Genomic DNA, 21,687 nt, shown 5'->3' with positions numbered 1-21,687 from the left:
CGCTATAATGACAATATGTAAACAACCAGGTTATAGTTTAGGGCAGGGGTGGGCAACTGGCGGCCCAGGGGCCACATGCGGCCCTCGTCAACCCTCAATGTGGCCCTCAAGTCAATTTTTATACACCAAAACATGAAGAAAACATGACAAAATCTGCCATGAAATCATGAAAACCAGAAATATTTCCATAATAATATTTGATCACTGGTATATGTTGAGTTAAATTTGAGATATAATTGACTGTTATCATTTTTGTATCCTACAATTTGGCCCCCTGGCAGTCAGAATTAAATGAATGTGGCCCTTGCTGTGACCAAAGTTGCCCATCCATGGTTTAGGGTATTGAGAATGTAAACATACCCTGAACCAAACAAGAAAATGAATGACAAAATGGGAAATGAACATCAACAATAACAAGCCACATTTAAGAGAGATGTAGGTCTACTTTCTGATTGAAAAATTGTAGAATTATAATTGTAAGTTTGATTAAAGGTAAAAGTGGGCAACTAACAACTGTAAGTGATGGAACTCTTGTTGTTTATTGGTTTTCATTAAACTAAAGGGTTAGGATTTTAAGTTTATTTATTGGCAATAATATGTTAACAACTTCTAAACGCAAATCAATTGTACAGCAGCTTTTGCAGTAATAACATTATAAAGCCTGTTGCCATTTCATGAAATGGGAAAGACAGGATAATAAAATGTTGGACATTATAAAAGTCACTAGTTTAAGAGCTGGAACTAAAACAGGAGTTCATTCAAACATTAATGATGATGCATATTGCCTGAGATGAATAGACTATTGTACATGGAGAAATCCTAGAGTGTAGATAAAGTCTACTTTTATGTTAATATGTGTCCTATCTGGAAGCACATGTCAGTGACTTGAAAAAAGATTTGTGCTAAATTACAAGAGAAAAAATAGAGGGTGGCTGCTTTAAAAATAAAACAAAAAATGGATACAGATGTATCACATGTGATTGTCTGTTCCCCTGCTGTTAAGGTCTGCAAAAAGATTAACAACAAACTTGAAAGAGGAAGAGGAGGGCAGACCTAATGAAAATATTTTCAACATCCTGGTAGGATGGAAAATGAGAGGTGTGACTTCAGCCAATGCATTGTAATCATTGGTGTATTTAATTGATGGTGTATCATTAGAGCTTTGTAAGGATGACAGAGAGATGAAGTTGGTTGATTGTTAACACTGAGATTTGAAAAGAGTTTATCCTGACCCTGCAACATGTCAGAAGCCCAGACTGGCAGCACATCTTTACTAATGGTGCTGCATTTACATTGTGACCATATGTTTCTTGTACTTAACAATGTGTTTTAATCCTTTGTATTACATGGGAATTCATCAAAGAGTCACAATAATCACAAATGAATCCACATCTAACGCTAGTCTTCCTTTCCGTCCATCTCACTCCGACACTAAGACCTCCTGGCTTAATCTGGCCTAAGCTGGTGAGACGCAGTAAAGCACAGAGGAATCAGGATTTCATCCAGTGGGAACATTGTCCTAATCCCCTTCTGCCCTCTCCTTTGTAAACACTCTTCTCTTCGTCAGGGTCACTGATGCTTTTATTGCGCCATATATCTTGGCCACGATGTGCTTCAGAAGAGGCGCCGGGAACACATAGAGGAAAGGAGCACAAAGTGTGGTTTTCTTATGATCTTAAAGAGACTTGAGCCTCACGTGGCAGGTGAGGGCTGATGGCCGGAGCATGCCATGTGTTAGAGCGCTGAGGCAGTGGGAGGTCAGGCCCACGTCTCCTCTGCTGGGGATCAGACGCACCAGGACCCTGATGTGGCAGCGGATACGGGGTCTAGCCAGGGCTTGCCGACACGGTGTGGGGTACAGGGTGAACTACAATGACCCGGTCCAAGAGGAGCAGGAGATGGTGTGCACTGAGGTACGGCTATATTACCATTATTTTCCAGTTAGCAATAATACTCCGACAACGCCCACTTTTCAATAACTGTGCCACAAATTCTAACTTCAGAGGTCGTACAAATGAAGCAAATACAGAAAATTGTTGCCAAACCCCGAGGTAAATGAATGTAAAACTTTACTTTATAGTGCCCAGTGTATTCAGTTCAGAAACTTTCTGAGTCAAAGCACAGTAACAACTGTGTTTAACACTTTGATTGTTGTTGCACTTAAAAGCATCCACAAATTAAGAAAAAATAACACTTTAGTAGTTTAAGATATCTAAATTAAAGAGCCTTAATAACCTTGTGAGGTGCATAGCAGCATATATCTCAACATATCTCTTTGAGTCCTTCCTTATTTGTTATACATCGTAAATCACGAGCTTCTAATGAGTAATCCATCATACTGTTGTTTTGTTTGTTGTAATTACAACTAGATTGCTCTTGTCAAAGTGGCAGCTCTTACTTCTAGTCAAACATCTATTTAGGGAAGTAATTCCTGTCTGAATGAGGCTTAAGAAGATTACAAGAAGTTGTTTTATCTTTAAATAGTGCGATGCCAGTAATTGCAAATCTTAGCACAGTTTTGCAGTCATTCACAAGGACAGTTATGATACATGATTAACATCCTAATGAAAAACTGAACGAGAAAGAAATGATCAAGGAGCTGTGAATACTCTCAGTTGTTTCTAAAAATAGTGCAGGATTTTGCTTGGAGTTTGGCTGCGGAAAGGGTTCTTAGTAAATGGATAAATAAAGATTTCCAGTAGCTGTCTGTAGTAAGGAGAACTATGTACCTATTTACAGCAGAAGAAGAGACTGTAAGAGAGCCATGAGGACGCAGAAGCTGCTCCTAGAAATTAGTGTCAGGACAGAGGAGTCAGGCAAGGTCATCCACACATTTTGTACAATGTGTTGCTATCTGCTGCATTCACACTATGACTTAATAGAAATGGAGTAAACAAAATAATCCTGATCCTAACTGGGCTGAAAGACTGCCATACATGACATTTAAAGACTACTCCACCTGTTTAGCATTGTGGCTCAGTAGCCTTGTTAGTATTCATGATGGAAAGTGAAAACGTTTCAATTCCAAATATCCTTTTCCAAACCTGGTGCTAAATAAATGGTAAATGGACTTGAGCTTGTATGGCGCTTTTCTAGTCTTCAGACTTCTCAAAGCGCTTTTACACCACAGGTCACACCTACCCATTTACACCCATTCACACACTGATGACAGAGGCTGCTATGCAAAGTGACCATCAGAGGTAACTCATCCCTTAGGCCGCTGGTGGCCTGGTGATTCCTTACTCTCTCTCCCCGATTTCTGACTCTATCCATGGTCTTGAAAGGTATGAAAAAAGGCCAAAAATAAGCCTTAAAAAAAGATTGATTAAAAGAAGAAGTAACTAATCCCATTCATATGCCACTGACAAAGCAGCAGGAGTAACATGGGATTAGGTGTCTTGCCCAAGAAAACATCAGGTGTGTGGCTGAAGGGGCTGGGGATCGAGCCTCCAACCTTCCCTTGAGAGACGACCGACTCCACCAACTGAGCCACAGCGGCCCCTAAATATTTGCCACAAAATAACCCAAAGTAATTTATCTAAGATTAGACAATGCTAGCGGTGGCTAATGTAGCACCACTCAGCTTCAAAATGAGATTGGGAGTTAGAGAGGTCTAAGCCAACTTTCTTCAAATCCACAACTTTGTATTTTCTGTCAAACTTTTATTGTTTAGCAACATCGGATGATGACTCATGTTACATCACTTGAGGCCACTGTTCAGACCTTATACATCTCCCTTTAAAAGGCTACAAAAGACTCCATTCGACTTAAACATAAGCAGTATTTCTAAAGACTGGCAATCGTATTCTGATGTGTGAAATGTATGGTGTTCCCTTTAAGCTGTAGAAAATGTAATATTTGAGTTCTATTACTTTGACTTCAATAACATCACTGTTTCATGCCCCTTGACCTTTATTTTCAAAGCTATTGTCAGCCGAGCAGAGAGACATACGGTCCTTCTACCTGATTACCATTCATAGCTTTGGAAGCACATTTTCAAAAAGGGAGCGGTATTTCCAGGTTGTTCATTTAATGGACAGATTGCACAAATATATGATTTGAAGTGATGGCGAGTTCAGGTTCAGTGACCCGGGAGCAGTTTGGAGGGTTCAGTGAGTATCTCAGAAGGTAAAAAGGGAAATGGATATTGCAAAAATAACAATAACAACAAAATGTAAATGTTCAGTTCAACCTTCAAATGTGAATGTTTTTGTATGTTTTACATTCAATGTATAAAAACAAAATTGCATAGAAACCTATAAATCCAGTGAATATTAAGTAATTTATTTTTTTAAACTAATGAATTAAACATTTACATTTATAAAAAATATTTTCTGCTCTATTATCTACATATCCATATAATAGATTTGAGTAATGCTCGTAATATGAATCTAAAATAAGGACCAGAGATCAGTGAAGGCATTTTGTTGTCGATGTTTGGTGTTGTCATCTGTAATTTTTGTGTGTGTGGGGCTTTATAGAAATAAATGTTCCATCAAATAAAAAACACTTCCCACAACATTTCTAATAAACTGTGGTGATATAGAATAAAAAGGACAAATAAAACTGTAAGCAAACGTCAACATACTGTGTGTGCAAAGCTAGAAAATTAAGATCCCATACTAGACAGATCAGCTGAACAGAAATGTACAGTATTTACCTCTACTGGGGACAATTCAAATTCTAAGTTTGTATGGAGACTTATTCACTTCAGTCATAGTCAAGTTGATGTTAAAGAAAAAAAGCAATCTGTGAGTGTGTTACTTGGTTACTATAACTACGCTGATTGTGTTTACTTAAACTGAGCCTGACATGTCAGTACGAAGAGCAACCTGATTAGCACACAGGAGGGAAAAAGAGATAGGTTAATTACATGAACAATAATTACAGCAGAGTCCAATCACACAGAAGGAATATGGTTTATGTCTTTGTTTCTGTGACTGAACTTTTCATCTTCCCCTACCAAAAAGTTCGCGGAAGCCGTGCGTGATCTGTGTAGGTGTTAAGACGAGAACACACTTCCCCTCCTGCGACTATCAGCATGTTGAGCTCCTGTGATTGAATCTACAGTTAATTCAATCTTCCTCAGAGCTTCACAATGCGTTCAATCCCCTTAATCACACATTGAAAAGACTTTATTCATCCTGTCACCCAGCTCTGTTGCCTCCTCCTCTTCAGTGTGACCTTGTGGGTTCAAACTTCCTCCTCGACTTGGCTTTGTGCCCTTCAAGTGGGAAAAGTGGGAGTGTCATTTCATCAAATCACAACAGTGGAGAGTATCATTTGCTGCTTTCTTGCTTGCATGTGTTTGTATCAATTTCACGTGGCTATTTGTGGGTTGTGTGTTACATAACATGAACACAAAGGAAGGTGTTAAATGAAGTGTTGTGAAGAAAAGTCACATGATTGCATCTCGGGGGGGTTAAAGATGTGCATAAGCTCGGGGGGCAAACCCCTAATTCAGCACGGTCAGAATCAGAAAGAAATTCATCTGGACACAGCACAAATCATTTTCTTTCTCCTTTTTTTTACGATAGAAGAGCACAGATGAATGCCCCATCCATAAGTGATTCAGAAAGCAGTATCATAGAAAAGTAGAATGTCTGTGCGGACACTATAGGAACTGTTATCCCCTCAGTTTTGTGTATCAGGTGTCCATAATTTGCAGCACTGTTCTTTTAACAGGTTGTAACTTGTGACATGAATTTCCCCAGCTTTAGAAAGCATCTTGACTAGCAATGTAATATGAACATGCACATATGGGTGGATAATTAGAAAAAGTGCAGAATATTGTACTAGACATCTGCAGAACAGGCAGAGCGCCATCTGGTGTTTGCATCCAGCAAGAAATGCAATGAAAGCAAAGTGCTATAAAGGCTTACTGTAGATTGCATTGAAGATACGCATGAAAATGTACATCCCACTACTTCTGCAATGATTCTGTTATAAATAATTATCATACCGGCAAAGTATAACACCCATATGAGCATATCAAAATATTAAGGATCATATTATGAAGATCATATCTGGTAAACATAGCCATTTAAGTAACGCACCTGAACACTGGGGCTCTGTGTGTTAGTGCTTTACGTTCCTGTGCATGTATTAGATCATGCTGGTATGGAGCTGTAGCTACCTTTAGGTGGCAGTGTTGTCATCCATATCAATGTGGTTACAGGCTTTTACTTTATATCAAATGGCACATAGGAGTCTCCAAATTATCTTTGTGAGAGAGGAAACCAAATGGTCACTTCAGACAGTTTTCTTATATGTACTTTATGATTAAAAAGGGAGGTATAAAGCTAATGATGTGATTTTTTTGAAAAATTTAGAGCTGCAGTGAATGATTTTATTTTTGAAATTCTACTTTGAAAATTGTTTTCAGTAGTTTTATCACCAAAAGAATATAAAACAATGGCTGGTTCTTGCTTCCTTAATGTAAGGATTTACTGCTTTACATTTGTCAATAATTAATTTTTCATACAATAATAAATGAAAAAAACCTTTAGTATTGAGTGTTGGTTCGACATGAAACTTTGCTTTGGGAAAAAGGATGAGCATTATTTTAGATTTATTTTATTTAATTAGCGAAACGATTGATTAATTTATTGTGAAAATAATCCATTGATTAACCCTGTGCTGAAAACTGAACGTTATCTTTGTTCTTTGCCTTTATGTTTGATTTAGCAGGGACATTAGAGATGATCATTTTTTGATCAGAAAAGATTTAATGATGTCACATGGCACCTATAAAACTGTATCTGCCATCTCTGAGCAGACTCAGGTTAAAAACTATTTTAAAAAAGCAACAGAATTGTTAACAGAATCAGGATTAAAAAAAAAAAAACGGTGTGTATGTTTGCATAAGCAATGACAGTTTTATATGCACAACTCTGGGAGAATTTTTAGACAGGATGGGCACATGCATGCAAGGAGGATACTGTTTGTGACAAGCAGATTAAATCTCACTCAGAGCTCACGGGATGGAAAACAGTTTGGAGCTGCTGAATGTGAAAGTACTTATATCAGAGAAGAAATGTAAGACTAAACTTTATATATGACACAACACTACTAGTGAAAGTCGTGCTATCCTACAGTAAGGTTTAGCTAAAGTCCCCCCCCCCCCCCCCCCCCCCCGCCGCACTACACCAGCTTGTGGCTGTTCAGCACCATAGACAGCGACTGTATTCAAAGTCTTACTGGGACATGCACCAAAAAAGAAATCATGGCGTCTTGGGGGCTTATCTTTCTGAATGTCACCTGAAATGTCATGTAATTAATGCTAAAAATGAAATTACTTTATTCATGTTTACGCTTTATTATACAATTTTCGTAATTTTATTCTGACATCACGCAGCCTTTGTGGCTTGAACATCCAGTTTCAGGAGTCTGACATAGACTTAGGCAGGGTAAGGACCTGCACTGTCAACCTGTGCCGTACTGTCTGCCGGACTTTACGCTCATCACTGGGCTACTACGAGTAGAGGGAGAAGACGCATGCGTACTGACTTGAAGCAGCCGGTCGGAGGGAAAAAAAGCCTTATGTGCCATCGGATGTAATCAAGGCAAAGAATTACCTCTTCTCGCCGTGCATACATGGTGAAATTGTAAGTACTGGTAGCGTTTGACGCCGTTTCCAGGCATTTTTTAAATGGCATGTCACTATCTGTGCTGTACAGTGGGCTTTTAACAGATATAGGCAGTGTCTTTTCGTTGGTTGTCCAGGGCGATGAAGCTCTTGCGGTTCTTCATGAAGGCACTTTCCATTGATGTGATGTGCGAGCTGCTAATGCAATGCTTTCTGACGTTAAATCGTTCAGGAGCCATTTAATCCCAAGGGTCGACCACATTTTCTGCAACAGTGCGACTGTAGAAAAACGATGGTTTTATTTAGTATTATCGTGGTTTCTCCTTTGAATGGATGCGACCACCCCCACCCCCATTTCATCGTCTATAGCTGTTGAGTCAAGCCATAGCGTATACTGCAATTGTGTCAGCTTTGAAGCACCCGACACCTAACGCGTAAAATATGCCATTTGGCAAGACGCACGAGATCTGCAGCCCGGAATTTGTGTGGGGAAAAAAAAAACGCGCGCGGATCCATTTTAGAAATGACCAAATGGTATTGTATTCACTGAAAGGCTGTGATAGAGCGATGTTGCGGTTATAGATTTGCAAGCTGCGCCTTTGCCCCCCCCCCCCCCTCCTCCTCCCATGTACCAAATCTCCTGACATTTTTTAGTCTTGTATAGTAGCCGAATGATGCCGTGTGTTTGGAATGACAGTTTGTTACATAAATGATCTTACAGGATTTGTCAGTGTCTGACCCGGTGATGACACATTTGTTAAAATCAGACAAGTCATTCTGTGAGTAGTGCCTGTTTGTAGTCCATAAAGGCCTATAAATCTTAATGGCAATTCTGTTGAATACGCCAAGGAGCTATAGTCATGATGTGAACACAAATGTAGCCAAAAAGTGCTTCTTAAAGTGACACTTGAAGAGGTAAAGACCTAAAAAGAAAATTTATGTTATTTGCATTTAATGTACTGCTTTTGGACAGTTGGTATCAGTGAGCACAGCATATCCTAAAATGCTCTATGATCAGACTCAGATTTTCCACAAATGGGATAGTACAGTTTTTTAAATAATGTGCATTGAACTAATGGCCAACCATCTGTCCCTTTCACACATGCAGTTTGGAGTGTTTGAAGGAACATGCAGCATGTTTAAATTAGAAGTGCTGAAATCCACTTGGAAGGTGCATAAACTGGTGCAAAAAAAAAAGTCTGAAAATTATTTTCCAACACTTTAACGCTGAATATAACAAACAGCATTCCTTTACAGTGTGACTGCTGAGCATGCCAGCACATGCTGTAACCAGAGAGCTCCCGCACACATTGCAAATGCATACTGCAACTGGTGAGAGGGAAATTGAATTAAGATTTATTTAATCAATTAAAAGTAAAGATGGTGACTGTGATCAAAGTGCTGGTCATAAAACAGATGTACTCGTCAAGATGTCACACTAGACGATGGTGTCTTTACAGTATACCCGTTAATGTCATTAAATGTATCAAGATCAGTGAAATGCCTTGAAAATAAAATCTCAGCTAGCTACTATTCCTGACATCTTGACACTAACCTCAGGTCCTCTTCCCTTTCCTCTATCTGCAGCCCATGGGATCAGAGCGGATGGAGATGCGAAAGAGGCAGATGTCGGTGCAGCAGGAGTCTGCAGCGGGGGGAACTGCACCGGCCCAGCAGGGCCAGCCGGGCCAGGCCAATCCACGGGGCTCAAATGCATGTTGCTTCTGCTGGTGCTGCTGCTGTAGCTGTTCCTGGTAGGTCTCTCCCCCCCCCCCCACCTGAGAAGTGGCTTGTTGTGGCCCAGCATGGTCGACATTACTGCACACAGGACAACACAGCCTGAGCTACAGTGTCTCAGCAGCAGGCTGTGTTGTGTTCTCTATGTTTTCATATGTGGTATATGGACCTGTAGCAACCTCATTAGGATGTAAAAAAAACACGTAAATATAAGTAATTCATCTTCTGAGAATGAGAGAAATGTCAGCTCTTGCTTCATGAGGATGTAATCTATATTTTTGTTTTATAAGACACCCTACAATACAAACAGTCAAAAAATACTACAAATCTTGAATACATAGCTATTACAAGAGCCCAAGTGCTGGTCAAATGACTGCATGCAACAAAAATTCTTTACTAAGGGCACACCAAGTCTTCCATAAAGATTTTGTGATGCTAGATGAAGAATTACATTTTATTGCTGGAAGTCTTCGTTCTGGCAAACATGACCATTAACTTTATGTTGTTAAGGACATCATGATTTTGGATTTTAAAAAATTAAGCTATAACCTTATCTATAATCTTGAGCAGTACAAAGTATTTATGAACATTGTATTACTGAGTAACAACAGTTTAGTCATTTAAAGGTGAGAAGGCAGCAGAAACAGATATTTTAAGAGCTTGGAGCCAGCAAAACGTGAGCTTTTATCCTCGGAAAATGACTGCAATTTTCCATCTGGCCATCTGATCGTGAATGAATTGATAAATCATTTCAGTGATACAGGTGACAGTGTGTGGCATGAACAAGACTGCATGAACACATTACAGTTAGATGGTTTAACATGGATGTATTGAGAGTATATACTTTACAGTCTGCTTACACTTGTGTATTACCACGGAAAGATTTGTTTGTATGCAATATTTACGTTATACTAATATAAATGATATAATGAGATGTCACATCAAGAAGAAGTAAAATTATCATGTGCAGTTCGTAATATGTTTGATTCTGAAATGCTTTGTTTCAACGCCACCGTAAGGAATGAAGACCAGGATGATAGGAACCGAAAGGCTTCTTATGACGTTAAAGAGGGGACCGCTGACTGTGAAGACTGGTACATACATTTTTCTTCCACAGAAATATCAGGCTACCAATCATATTTTTGTAAACACAATATTGAAATAAATCACTTCCATGTTGTCCATGCTCCCTGCTAGTCCTAAGCCGACGCTGGAGGAGGTGCGCTCATGGGGGCAGTCATTTGACAAGCTGATGTGTTGCCCGGCGGGAAGGAACTCCTTCCGACTGTTTCTTCGGACTGAGTTCAGCGAGGAGAATATGCTCTTCTGGTTAGCCTGCGAGGAGTTCAGCAACGAGGCTAATAAGAGTGTGGTAGAGGAGAAGGCTCGGGTCATCTATGAGGACTATATCTCCATTCTCTCGCCTAAAGAGGTCTGAAGGCTTTTTAAAAAAAATATTTTTAAAAGTTATACTAAAATGGTTTGTGTGTGAAGTGTTACACTTTATATGTGAAAATCTTTATCTAATTTGCCCTGAAATTAAAGGATAAGTTTAACAGTGTGGGCTTATTTGAATTCTCTTACTCAGAAAAGGTAGATACGTTTAATACTAATATCTTGTCTTAATGGTAGAAATGAATCTTCAGATTGCAGAAAGTAAGGTTAGCATAGAAAAATTACTGTGAAAAAAGAGCCATGTCATGTTGAATCTGGTTTTCTTAGTCTGCCCACTCTGCTTCTGGACAACAATTTGCCATATCACAGACAGTCACAGAATGCTAATGGTTAATTTCATCATCCATCCTGTAAAAATAAGAAAATTACTGTAGTACAATGTCATAGTAATCCTTAAGAAGAAAGGCTATACTTGCTTATTATCTCCTCTTCTTGACTGCCAGGTAAGCCTCGACTCCCGTGTGCGAGAGACGATCAACAGGAACATGCAGGAGCCCAACTTGCACACGTTCGACGAAGCCCAGCTCCAGATTTACACACTAATGCAAAGAGACTCGTATCCCCGCTACATGAACTCCCCAGCCTACAAAAACCTGCTCAACACTCTATCAGAGCAGTCCCCAGAATCTTAGGGTGGTGATGACCTGTGATCTTTCAACTCTCTTTATCCCCCTCCACTCAAACAGCCTCTTTCCTTAACCATTTTTTAAACATTTTTCTTTGTATGTTCAGTGTAGGATTACATTAACCGGGCCTCGGGCCTGGCCCCTCCCAGGGATATCAGCGCTATTGTGATCTGCACCTGACCGAAGACACTCAGGTCTCAAAATCTCCCGAGGGCTCGACATCACAAGTACTGCTACAGATCAACATAGCGAAACACTCCAAAGGAATATGATTACATCTTTTTCTTTCTTTTGATAGAAATAATCTATTTTATTTGCGTTGAGTTTTTTATGGTCCGTTGTTTTTTTGTATGATTGTTTGGGGGGGAAATTATTCCTACTGTAGACTATATATTTATGAGTTTGTAAATAGTGAAAATGGAATTGTGGGTTATTTTATGTATAGACACCTGGTTCTATATACTGCGTATGAAAATCAAAGCTCAAGTCAAAGGCTACATGTTAGCTGTACTTGCAGGCAGCTTTGTGGGGTACTGTATGATTTTACCTTGGTTTCCCCTTTGTTTTGTTACCTAACCTCACACTTTGGTACCTGTGACAGTGACTTGGCAACTCCAGTTCATGTAGAAAATGTGTGAGATTGAAACAGCTGTAGGTGTGGTTATAAGTGAAGTAACAGAAAAGGGAAGATAGCTTTTGTTAAGTTGAGTTTTCTTTTTCTTTAAAAAACCTGAACTCAATGATGACAGGATATTCAAACTGTCTTTACTTAATCTTAACCACAGAGGATATGTGTCACTCACTTCACACCTCATGAGTATGGGACTAATATATTTTTACCATTGTGATATATGAACGGAAATAATTTTATTTACAAGAAAATGTATTTATTGCTTATTGATCTATTGCCAATACAGAAATAAAACAAGAACAAATTATATTTATTTATAAATGGGGTAAACTATACTGCAAGGTCACTGTGTAGAGAAATATAGAGTAATTGGGTAACGCTTTACTTTATGTCTGTAATTTCCTAAATTCATGGAAGTCCTGATAAGCCTGTTTGGCAATTGTTTAAATAAATTGAACATTAAATGTGTAGTACATAAATATGCTTAATTCCTTGCTCGTGGAGATTTAGATGAAAATATTTTTTGCCTCTCTCACATCTGTTTGCTATTCCCAGAGACTGGTCAGATTACCGTAGCCTGATAAATATTTGCCTGATCACTAACCCTCCAACAGCTGTTTTAAGGTGTTATACTTTGTATAGACTACACCCATGAGATACGTGTTACCCCTTTAGAAGTGCTGGTTTCAGAAATGTGTTTGTGACATAGACAAGTTATTGTATCTCGATAAGCTAGGCTAAGCTAACAAACATCCGGCCGTAGCTTCATATAATTTGTACATTGAGAGTCTTTTCAAATTGTTAGTTGAACTAAAGCTAAGTGCAACAACTAAAATGTCAACTAACTAACTCTCCACTATAACAACTTGTCTTCTTGTCTAAAGCTAACTGAGAATTATTTAGTTAGTTCACTTGAAGTCACTATTTGACCAATAATACCTAGCTTACTTAAAAACACAGTACTTTGCATGAAACTTATTGGAAATTGCAGACAGTTGAGATAAAATGCCACCCATATTTTGTGATGTCTTTTTTTTTTGTATGCATTTGACTTTTAATTTTTAAAACCATAGTGTGGTCAGGCCAGGTTAGCAGCAACACCAAAGCTACCATGTAAACTGTGTTCATGTTCTTTACAAGGGCATTTCTGTTGACAAAAAATTGGAGTTGCCAAGTTTTGAATACTTTGATGTATTCTGAAATAGTTTTAGTTGAATTACTTTGTTGCCTCACAAATATGTCGCTCAAAGACAAGATCCTCACATGGGGAAGTGCCTTGACATTCAGTTTTATGACATCTTTCTCATGGGCAACAGTTGTTTTCAGACTTTTGCCGTGGTAACTGGATGGTGGTTACTGGAGCACCCGGTCAGTATACCAGGATATTGTCCCTCTCTTTGGCCAAATTATCGCATGTGTTTCGTCTTAATTCCTTAGTTGTGAGTAAATCAGTCCATTTTTGTGAGTGCTACCAAACAATATAATGGACTGCGATGACAACACATGTCTTCATTTGCTGAGGGCAAACAAAGATCAATGGATAGGGCTGGTTGATCTGAACTTCTTGCCAACCTGTGCTTCACGATGGCACTTGTACTTGTCTTAGAGTTAACTTCAACTTATGTGCAATTTGAGCTGTTGGATACACCATGCAGATCAACCTCAAAACACAATCTAAGCCAATGGTTTGGAGTGATGCCTATATATGTTGTTTCTTCTTCTGTTTACTATATGAAATGTGTTATTTTGCGCTGAGTTTACTGACGAATACATTTTTAAAAAACAAATAATGTGAATGTTTACAGTAAATGGTTTAGTTTTCTTTTCTGCTTCTCTTTATGAGAAAATAACTTGTGGGCATTTTGATTGAGATCAAATAAAGCACAATAATTTTACTGACTATTGCATGATTTGATTATTAAATACAAAAGGTAGTTAAACTTACCTACTTTAATGTTTTAGATTTGAAAACAGGTTTACCTCCTAGAAAATGTGAAACTAATTATCAGATGAATCAAGAAGATAAGGGTGCTGTATGCAGGTTTGGATGATCCAGGTTTCAGTAAATGTTTGGGGACTTTCCATTAAAACTGAAAAGATGAATTAACTTTTTCTTTTTTCATTTAAATCTATGTGTTGTTCATGAGAAGGGTTTAATAAGATCCAATATCCAGGCTCAGCTTCTTAAAGCAATATATTAACTTATGTGCTCGGAATACTTTCGGTAATTTTGAACATTTGCTCATATTTCTTGAAGTGTATATTTCAAAATTCACCACATTAGTAATGGTGTCCATTGTCGTTACCGCCTTTGTGTACCGGTTGTGGGGGGGCAGCTGGAGCTGATCCTAGCTGCCATTGGGTGAGAGGCGGGGTACACCCAGGACTTTTCAGTCAATCACAGGGCTGACATATAGAGACAGACAGCCAGCCACACCTGCAAACTCCACACAGAGAGGCCGTGTCCAACAGGGACTGGAACCAGGAACCTCCTCGCTGGTGAGGCAATAGTGCTAACCACTGCACCACTGTGCAGGCCAAAACATGAAATTAAAAAGGAAATTACACTTTGATTACCCCATCCCCCATACTGTCTATAGATACCAAAATGATGTGGGGGAAAAGCAAATGCCAAAAAGGCAATTTTTCTCATCAGATTCATTACTTTGGATTAGGGTTTCTTTAGAGGTACAAAATTAGTAACCTTTAGTTGAATATACACAATAGTGAGTGTAGTGAGGTACTTCACAGACAGCAGGACAAGAGAAGCGTAATTTATTAATCTATTCAAGCTCTGCTGTACAGCCTCCCTTCAATGTTCAGTGATTAGACAGAGCTCTGTAACTGCTCTGGGTTCAGTTTTTCGGTGAGGAAAAGCAGCACAACAACTAGTCAACACAAAGTGGTTGCACCTGGCAATTAATAAAACCTCAAGCACGGGGCTACAAATGTGTGTCCACCCTGGTTCAGCAAATGACATTATGCTGTCCCTGCTCAGACTAATATTCATTCATCAGCATTCCCTTTGATGTGATGAATATTCCACCAACAACGCACACACACACACACACACACACACACACAATGTTCACATAAGCAAAAGAGACGAAATACTAATAAAAAGCACTTATTTTTAATCAAATGGATTACACTTTATTGGGAAATTAAATAAACAATGCAATGTTGTGAGGGGAAAGCAAAACAACATTGTCCAAAGTGTTAAAACTACATATAAAAAAATGCAGATAAAAGAGAATGAGACAAGACTGATCGCATATATCCGACAGTGAGAAACAACTAATAACAATCGTAAAAGATTTTTTGGGGGGGGGGAGGTTGTCGGGGTAACTGACAACGAGCTCAATCTATAAACAGGATGTTTATTCAAACGGTAACCGCAGTGGCGTCTGTGTATGGCATGTTGTGCACCATGTACCACACAATGCAAAGCTCCAATCTGTTGCAGTGAGACGTAACCTGGTCCAGGAATTTTGCTATTTGTCAGAGTGCCGTGAACGAGACTGCCCAATCAGCAGAACTGGAACACAGAAAAACACAAATTAGCTGGATTTTGTTTTTTTAAATAAACAAAATTGGACATTTCTTTAGAACAATAAACAACAATTTATGCAGTTGCATGAAATAAAAATGATCTCCAAAATCAAGGTAGGTTTAGAATAAAATTGCCTGGTTTTAGTTATGTGGAATTGTGGAATAAAAGCATTGTAATAACCTTTTGTGAAGGCAATCTGGTAACTTATTTATATTTTATCTATCTTTTGAAAAGTTGTCAAAGAGCACAAGTTTTTTTATCTGCATCTGTCTCGTTTCTTTTTGACATCCAGACACTAAATAATACCGTCATTTTAAGTATAAAACAGTAAGAATCTGTACATTTAAGACACCGGAACCAGAAAAGGGTTTACATTTGTTAGCTTCGTGTCATGAACAAGTTAAGAGAATTTTCTTTTGATGGACGATTTGATAATTCCATTTAACTTTAATTTGTAGATCAAAAAAATCAATAATCTGGTATCAGGGACATATTTAGTTGAAACATCCTGTGTGGAGAGTGGAACAGGTTCAAATTGTCCAAATAATATCTTTAAAAAGAATTGTCATGTGTTGTGTGTAAACAGCTCAAGATGCATTACAAACGTCTGGATAAAGTGGGAGGGGCTACACCGTTTCCCACAGACTTGTGCAAGTCAAAGCAGAACTGAGTAAATAGAATCCCACGCAAATCAAACATACCTTCCATCTATTTCCGCATTCATTGCAGAAGACAAACGTGGTCATCGGCTCATCAGCGCTGCGAGTTTGAACCTGGGGAATGACAAAAACATGCACAAACTATTATTTACAAAGTCATGTTTAACAAGTGTCGACACTTCAATCACAGAAAACTCAACATATCACGGATTTGCAACCAATTTACTTCCTTTACCACACAAATACTACAATAACCCCCGTCATTTTAGCCAACCCGTGTAAAGGGGCTTTCACATAGGGATGAGGTGTGTGCCGCGCTCACAGCCAGGGTAGGGCACAGAGCACAATTCAGAAGACAACCCTGGCCTTTCTTCTGCTGAGGAGACGAGCAATAAAGAAGACGAGGTTGTGGGTTCATGAAATCCTCAGGGCACGATGAGGGGACATTTAAGCTCGTCCAGGAGCTATAACGACTGCTTCGCAAGCACTACACACATTTCTGTTTTCATACACACTAGTACACCCAAACCGTGTGATCATGGAGCGCTGTGCCCAAGTTTAAAAAGTTTTAACTACCAGGCAGTGCGCATTGACGGCAAGCACATTCTTGCACTGCGCTCAGCTTGATGTGGCGCATGTACGCTCTGGCGCCGCACAACACAGACCATGAAAGGGTTTGAGAGCAGCGCGCAGCACCCACCGCAACCAATCTGAAAGGGCCTTAAATCATACATATCATACATAAATGACATTTTAATGAGCATACTTAGGGAAATAAAAAAAAAGGAAAGACACCCAGGTGTATATTATTTTTAAGAATGATATTGATTATAAACAAACCTGTTACTTTGCACACTCTTTTACTATTAGCCGAAACATCTTCAGATGTATATGATAATATATGAAGCATACAATGACTGTACCTGTGTGTATGTGCAGCATTTGCCCTTGCACTTGCCACAGGTGAATAGATCAGTCTGTGTGCCTCCTGTGGTGGCCATTTGATGGTCCCTGACTGCCTCTTTGGTCAAATTCTTTCTCATTTCTTTCAACTCATCGCTGGCCATTTCCTACAAAAAGAAGGCTGTCAGTTAATTCCTGCAAAACATAGACACTCAACAAAATGATGCCAACACGTAGGTAAAGATGAACTAACACCAAACTGCTGCAGAGAGTCAGAAAAGTGATGGAGTAACTATTCGGCTGACAGCGCCAAATCTAAGCCACCAACAGCCAACAAACCTCTGCCGTCATCTTAGCCATCCGCTCAGGAGTTACACTGCCGCACAGCACAGTCCTCCTTAAATTGGGGTTCTTCATATCTTTCAGATTCGAGATTCGGCTCCGCACGCGGTTCTTGTATTTCATGTCTGTGTTCTTAAACTCCTGGAAAATGCGTGATGTCAGGTTAAGGAATACAATTTTATGGATTATTGAAGCCTCATTATGAAAGTAACTATTATGTGTTAGTGCAGAAGCTATCTTTAATTAATTTTATTAAGACTTAAATTTCATAAAAACATACAATTACCACAATTATTTCTTGTTATGTATCAAAGAACACCAATTTACAGCCTCTAGAATGTTTTAAGCGATTCTGTTTCACATTCTATTGTATAAACTTTATATTTAAAAAAAATAGGAGATAATTAGAGCTGGTGTGCTCAGTAATATCACAGGTATCCAAAACTATCATGTAGTTCAGGGCTATTCAACTATGTTTTTCAGGGGGCCAAATTTTCAGAAAGCTAAGGACCCGGGGGCCAGACAAGCCAGTCCCCCACAGCAGTACAGTGCACGGAAGATGTTTTTTTCCCCAGCAACAATAAGTGAAATGCCGTGAGCACAGGACCAAAGATGTTCAATTAAATGGGAGAGCTCTGCTATTTTAACACTTTACTGTGGCAACAATGACAATTCAAAAGTTTCCCCTTGTTTAGAAATTTATTTTTTTCTAAATTGTAAATAAAAATGATCGGTGGAGTTGGCCCCTGGGCCGCCTGTTGAATAGGCCTGATGTAGTATCACAAACAAAGGGCAATGTACAGGATATATTCCTCGATCTGAGCTCCAAGTTCGTCACAATCAGCACCAATGGCAATATAATCCTCTGCGAAAAGAAAATAGACCAAAGTCAGAATTGTACATAACGGGAAATTTGGAAAATGTGCAAGTCTCACATAATAATATTACCTCCAGATTGCAGAGCATTTGACAGCATCTCTCTGCACTTGAGCCTGACAGAGTCAGAGGTGCCCGGTGCACGAGGAAAGGTGTTGATTAATGTGTTGGGTGTAACTTCAGGGTGCTCACTCTTGCTGCTGGAGTTACTGCTGGAGCTGCTGTGAGAAAATCAGAGTAAAAACACGTCCTATTTCTACCTTAAATTGGCAAAAGAATGTTTGTAACCATCAGTATTGCTGAAAATCACGAGACATTTTTTTTCTAATTACCTTTCCTCTTTTGCTTCTGGGCTTCCCTGCGAAGGAGAAACAACAGGTGTTGTTTGCTCTTTTCTTTTTTCATCTGAGGATTTGTCTCCACCACCAGGCTCATCTGGACAACAAGTGACAAATCAAGCAAGCAAATATTATACGAAAGTGACAACAGAAGGTCCACACTTAAAAGAAATACAAGGTAACATTTTAATTAGCTTGATACATCAAAAGAAGAATTCAGCATTCCTTTATGTTAGCTTATTTTATTTTCTGTCTATCTGCCTGTTAGGAGCAGATAATAACAGAATACAGGAAATATTGGCATTGAGAGGGGAAATATATGCAACAGAGCGCACTTGTAAGAGTGGAAACAGACACTGTGGTAAGAGGGTTCGTATTAGAACCACTTGTGAGAAAAGCACAAGTTTAAATTGCATTTGAACTTTTTTAAATTGAATTTAGCTGCAAAATATTTAACATTTAGGAAGTGATCTGTATTGCTTTACTTTATACAATATTGTTGTCCTTTAATTAATAAAATGTGTGTCTGTTTGTTTTATCACTAGTCAGTCATCATGCATGACAGGAAACTCAAACACAACTCATGAGCTTAAAAAGCTTTATCAGTTGAGCCAGAGTTTGAACTTCAGACATCAAGAATACTATCATGACATTACACTTGTACTACAAAATAATATACCGCCTTTTTTTTTTTCTTTGATTTTAATATTCTTTGAATGATGCTGCATTTCAGTGTAAATGTCTGCACTCAAACCTTTACTAATACCACTGCTGAGCATATCACTATCCCACACCAGTGTGTTGTAAAAAGGTTTGCAAGTGAGTTAAGAAATTCCATCAGAACATTTTTGACAGCTGAGTAAATGTGTTACCATAAGTATGACATCAAAATCACCATTACAAAAATAAACACAAAGACTGGCAGACAATAATCACAACATCTAACGAAAAAAATATTATGACAGAAATAACACATGACAGAACAAATATGTAGAATAAGGATTTCATATTTACCCAAAAGCTTCTTCCATGACTTGATCAAGGACTTGGCTAAGGATGTCACCTCATCGTCTGTGCTCTGCTTGCGGATTGCGTTAACGGACATCCCAATTCTGGTCGACTGCAGAGAGTTGTTTTGTCAGGGTCCATCAGAGTTTTGTATACTGCATGTTTCAACAGTGACACAACAACAAGAAATAAGAACACATACCTGAAGCAGCTCGAGAGTCATGGGGATACTGCGCAGCTCCTTCAACAGATCCAATGCACCAGCCTGCAGAGGCGAGTTCAGAAAAAGATTAATCAATATCCCACTGAACATATCCTTAGCTGTCTACAGTAAATTGCTTTATATTATGTTGACACTAAATTCATGACCACTGAAGCTTTAAACAATATTTGTGTGCTTTATTACAGAGAACAAGCAGTCGCTATGCCCTGCGTTCTTGTACCACACTTGTTCTATCCGTTCCTCGGGTAAGGACTGAATTAGGAAAAAGAGCTTTCAGCTTTGCTGCCCCCTCGGCGCGGAAAACTCTACAGACTGAATTAAAACTCCCTGAACTTATTCCACTTGGTGCTTTCCGGTCTATCTTGAAGGACAGACAGCGTGAGACCATTGAACAGCGCCTGTGTTTTTAAAATCTCAAATTGTTGTTTTATTGTTGTGTCACAGCTCCCACACTTTCTTTTTTTTATTGAAAACACTTTGTTGTTAATCTGTACTGTCACTTCATTGTAACTTTTTCTTTTGACATGTGCTGCTGACCTCTTGGCCAGGTCAACCTTGTGAAAGAGATCCTGATCTCAATGGGTCCTTTATCTGGTTTAATAATAATAATAATAATAAAACATACTGTATTAACTGGAGATCCCTTTATTATTATTATTATTACTAATATTATTACTGGGAGCAAATTTAACATGTGCAATAAATGAAATAGGATCAAAACATTCACATTTCAATGAAAGGAAAACGACACTGCAACTTTCTGACAATTGATAATGAGTATACTTTGAGTCCACTCTCAATGTAAACACTATAGAAACATGTGTTTTCAGCTGTGAGGTGATTCAAATGCCTCTCTGTTTTCAGACTGTTTTTCTGTCATAAAAATGAATAAACTCAGGGTTTGCAAAGGGTATTTGTCCCGGTTGCCTTGCGCTGTTAAAATCCCAAAGTGTAGCTGAACATTCATCTTTAATAAGTGTTAAAGTTATTAAAGTTACCGGTGGTACAGTTACAGAGGCTAGGCTAACAGTTAGCTCGCTAACGCAACAACAACAACGACTTAAGCCGGTTTGAACATCACCACAACGAGGTTTCACTTTGCTTTTGTTTCACCTCCGACTTTATTTATCATGCAAATTAATTTCGGTAACCTTAAAACGACCGGATCCAGCAGGAAAACGTGTTGTGAGACACAAACGCCAGTAAAACAACAGTGGACCGCTTACATGGCTAACTACTGTCAACGCACAGGACTTCAGCTGACATGGAAGCTAGCTGTTTGAGGCTAGCCTGTTAGCCACAGGTACAACAGCAGCCGTGGGACCAAATGTTTGGAGTTAATGGTGCAATTTTAATGTCTAACACGTCCTCTGGTGAAGTGGCACAACGATGCAATATTGCACTGACAATAACTGAAAGGAGAATGTCTCATAAAGGTTAGAATCCACATTGACATCCCATTAGCGCCAACATTAGCTAAACGTCAACAAGCTGCAGGTAAGCGCTTCATTCTTTCTCAACACATCTCACCCCATTCTTCTTCTGCGCCATTTTATCCATCTTCTTTGCAATTCTGATGATCTCCTCTTCCTCTTTTTTCCCCATGTTGACTGATCCCTACGGAATCCGCTAATTAGGAACCAAAAAAAAGGAGAGAAACAATTCGCGACAAAGACCCCCAAACACCACGCCACCAGAAGAGAGAGAGCGGCGGCGTCTACTTGACGGACCGGGGCCGCTCACTCCGC

The 21,687-nt window shown here is 39.0% G+C and overlaps 2 protein-coding genes across 3 annotated transcripts; one reads left to right on the top strand and one right to left on the bottom strand.

The window, feature by feature from the left end:
- Positions 1 to 1,561: 1,561 nt before the first annotated feature.
- Positions 1,562 to 13,932, top strand: rgs20 (regulator of G protein signaling 20). The gene is made up of 5 exons (XM_065954238.1): positions 1,562 to 1,913; positions 9,176 to 9,342; positions 10,345 to 10,419; positions 10,523 to 10,757; positions 11,224 to 13,932. The coding sequence occupies exons 1-5, from the start codon at positions 1,725 to 1,727 to the stop codon at positions 11,410 to 11,412; spliced, it is 855 nt and encodes a 284-aa protein (XP_065810310.1). The 5' UTR covers positions 1,562 to 1,724; the 3' UTR covers positions 11,413 to 13,932.
- Positions 13,933 to 15,148: 1,216 nt separating this feature from the next.
- Positions 15,149 to 21,687, bottom strand: tcea1 (transcription elongation factor A (SII), 1). 2 transcript variants are annotated; one of them, XM_020635158.3, is made up of 10 exons: positions 21,470 to 21,687; positions 19,919 to 19,981; positions 19,723 to 19,828; positions 18,703 to 18,805; positions 18,443 to 18,588; positions 18,303 to 18,359; positions 17,492 to 17,646; positions 17,173 to 17,319; positions 16,292 to 16,363; positions 15,149 to 15,575 (listed from the first exon to the last, which is right to left on the bottom strand). In XM_020635158.3, exons 1-10 carry the CDS (start codon positions 21,542 to 21,544, stop codon positions 15,567 to 15,569), a joined length of 933 nt encoding a protein of 310 aa, XP_020490814.1. In that variant the 5' UTR covers positions 21,545 to 21,687; the 3' UTR covers positions 15,149 to 15,566. The 2 variants fall into 2 exon arrangements, with proteins under 2 accessions (XP_020490814.1, XP_020490813.1); XM_020635157.3 differs by having other exon boundaries at positions 18,443 to 18,591; positions 21,470 to 21,685.

The sequence above is a fragment of the Labrus bergylta genome, chromosome 4 (genome assembly GCF_963930695.1).
Source record: "Labrus bergylta chromosome 4, fLabBer1.1, whole genome shotgun sequence".
In the NCBI taxonomy this organism is placed as follows: Eukaryota; Metazoa; Chordata; class Actinopteri; order Labriformes; family Labridae; genus Labrus; species Labrus bergylta.
This window is presented reverse-complemented; position numbering and strand designations above follow the sequence as displayed.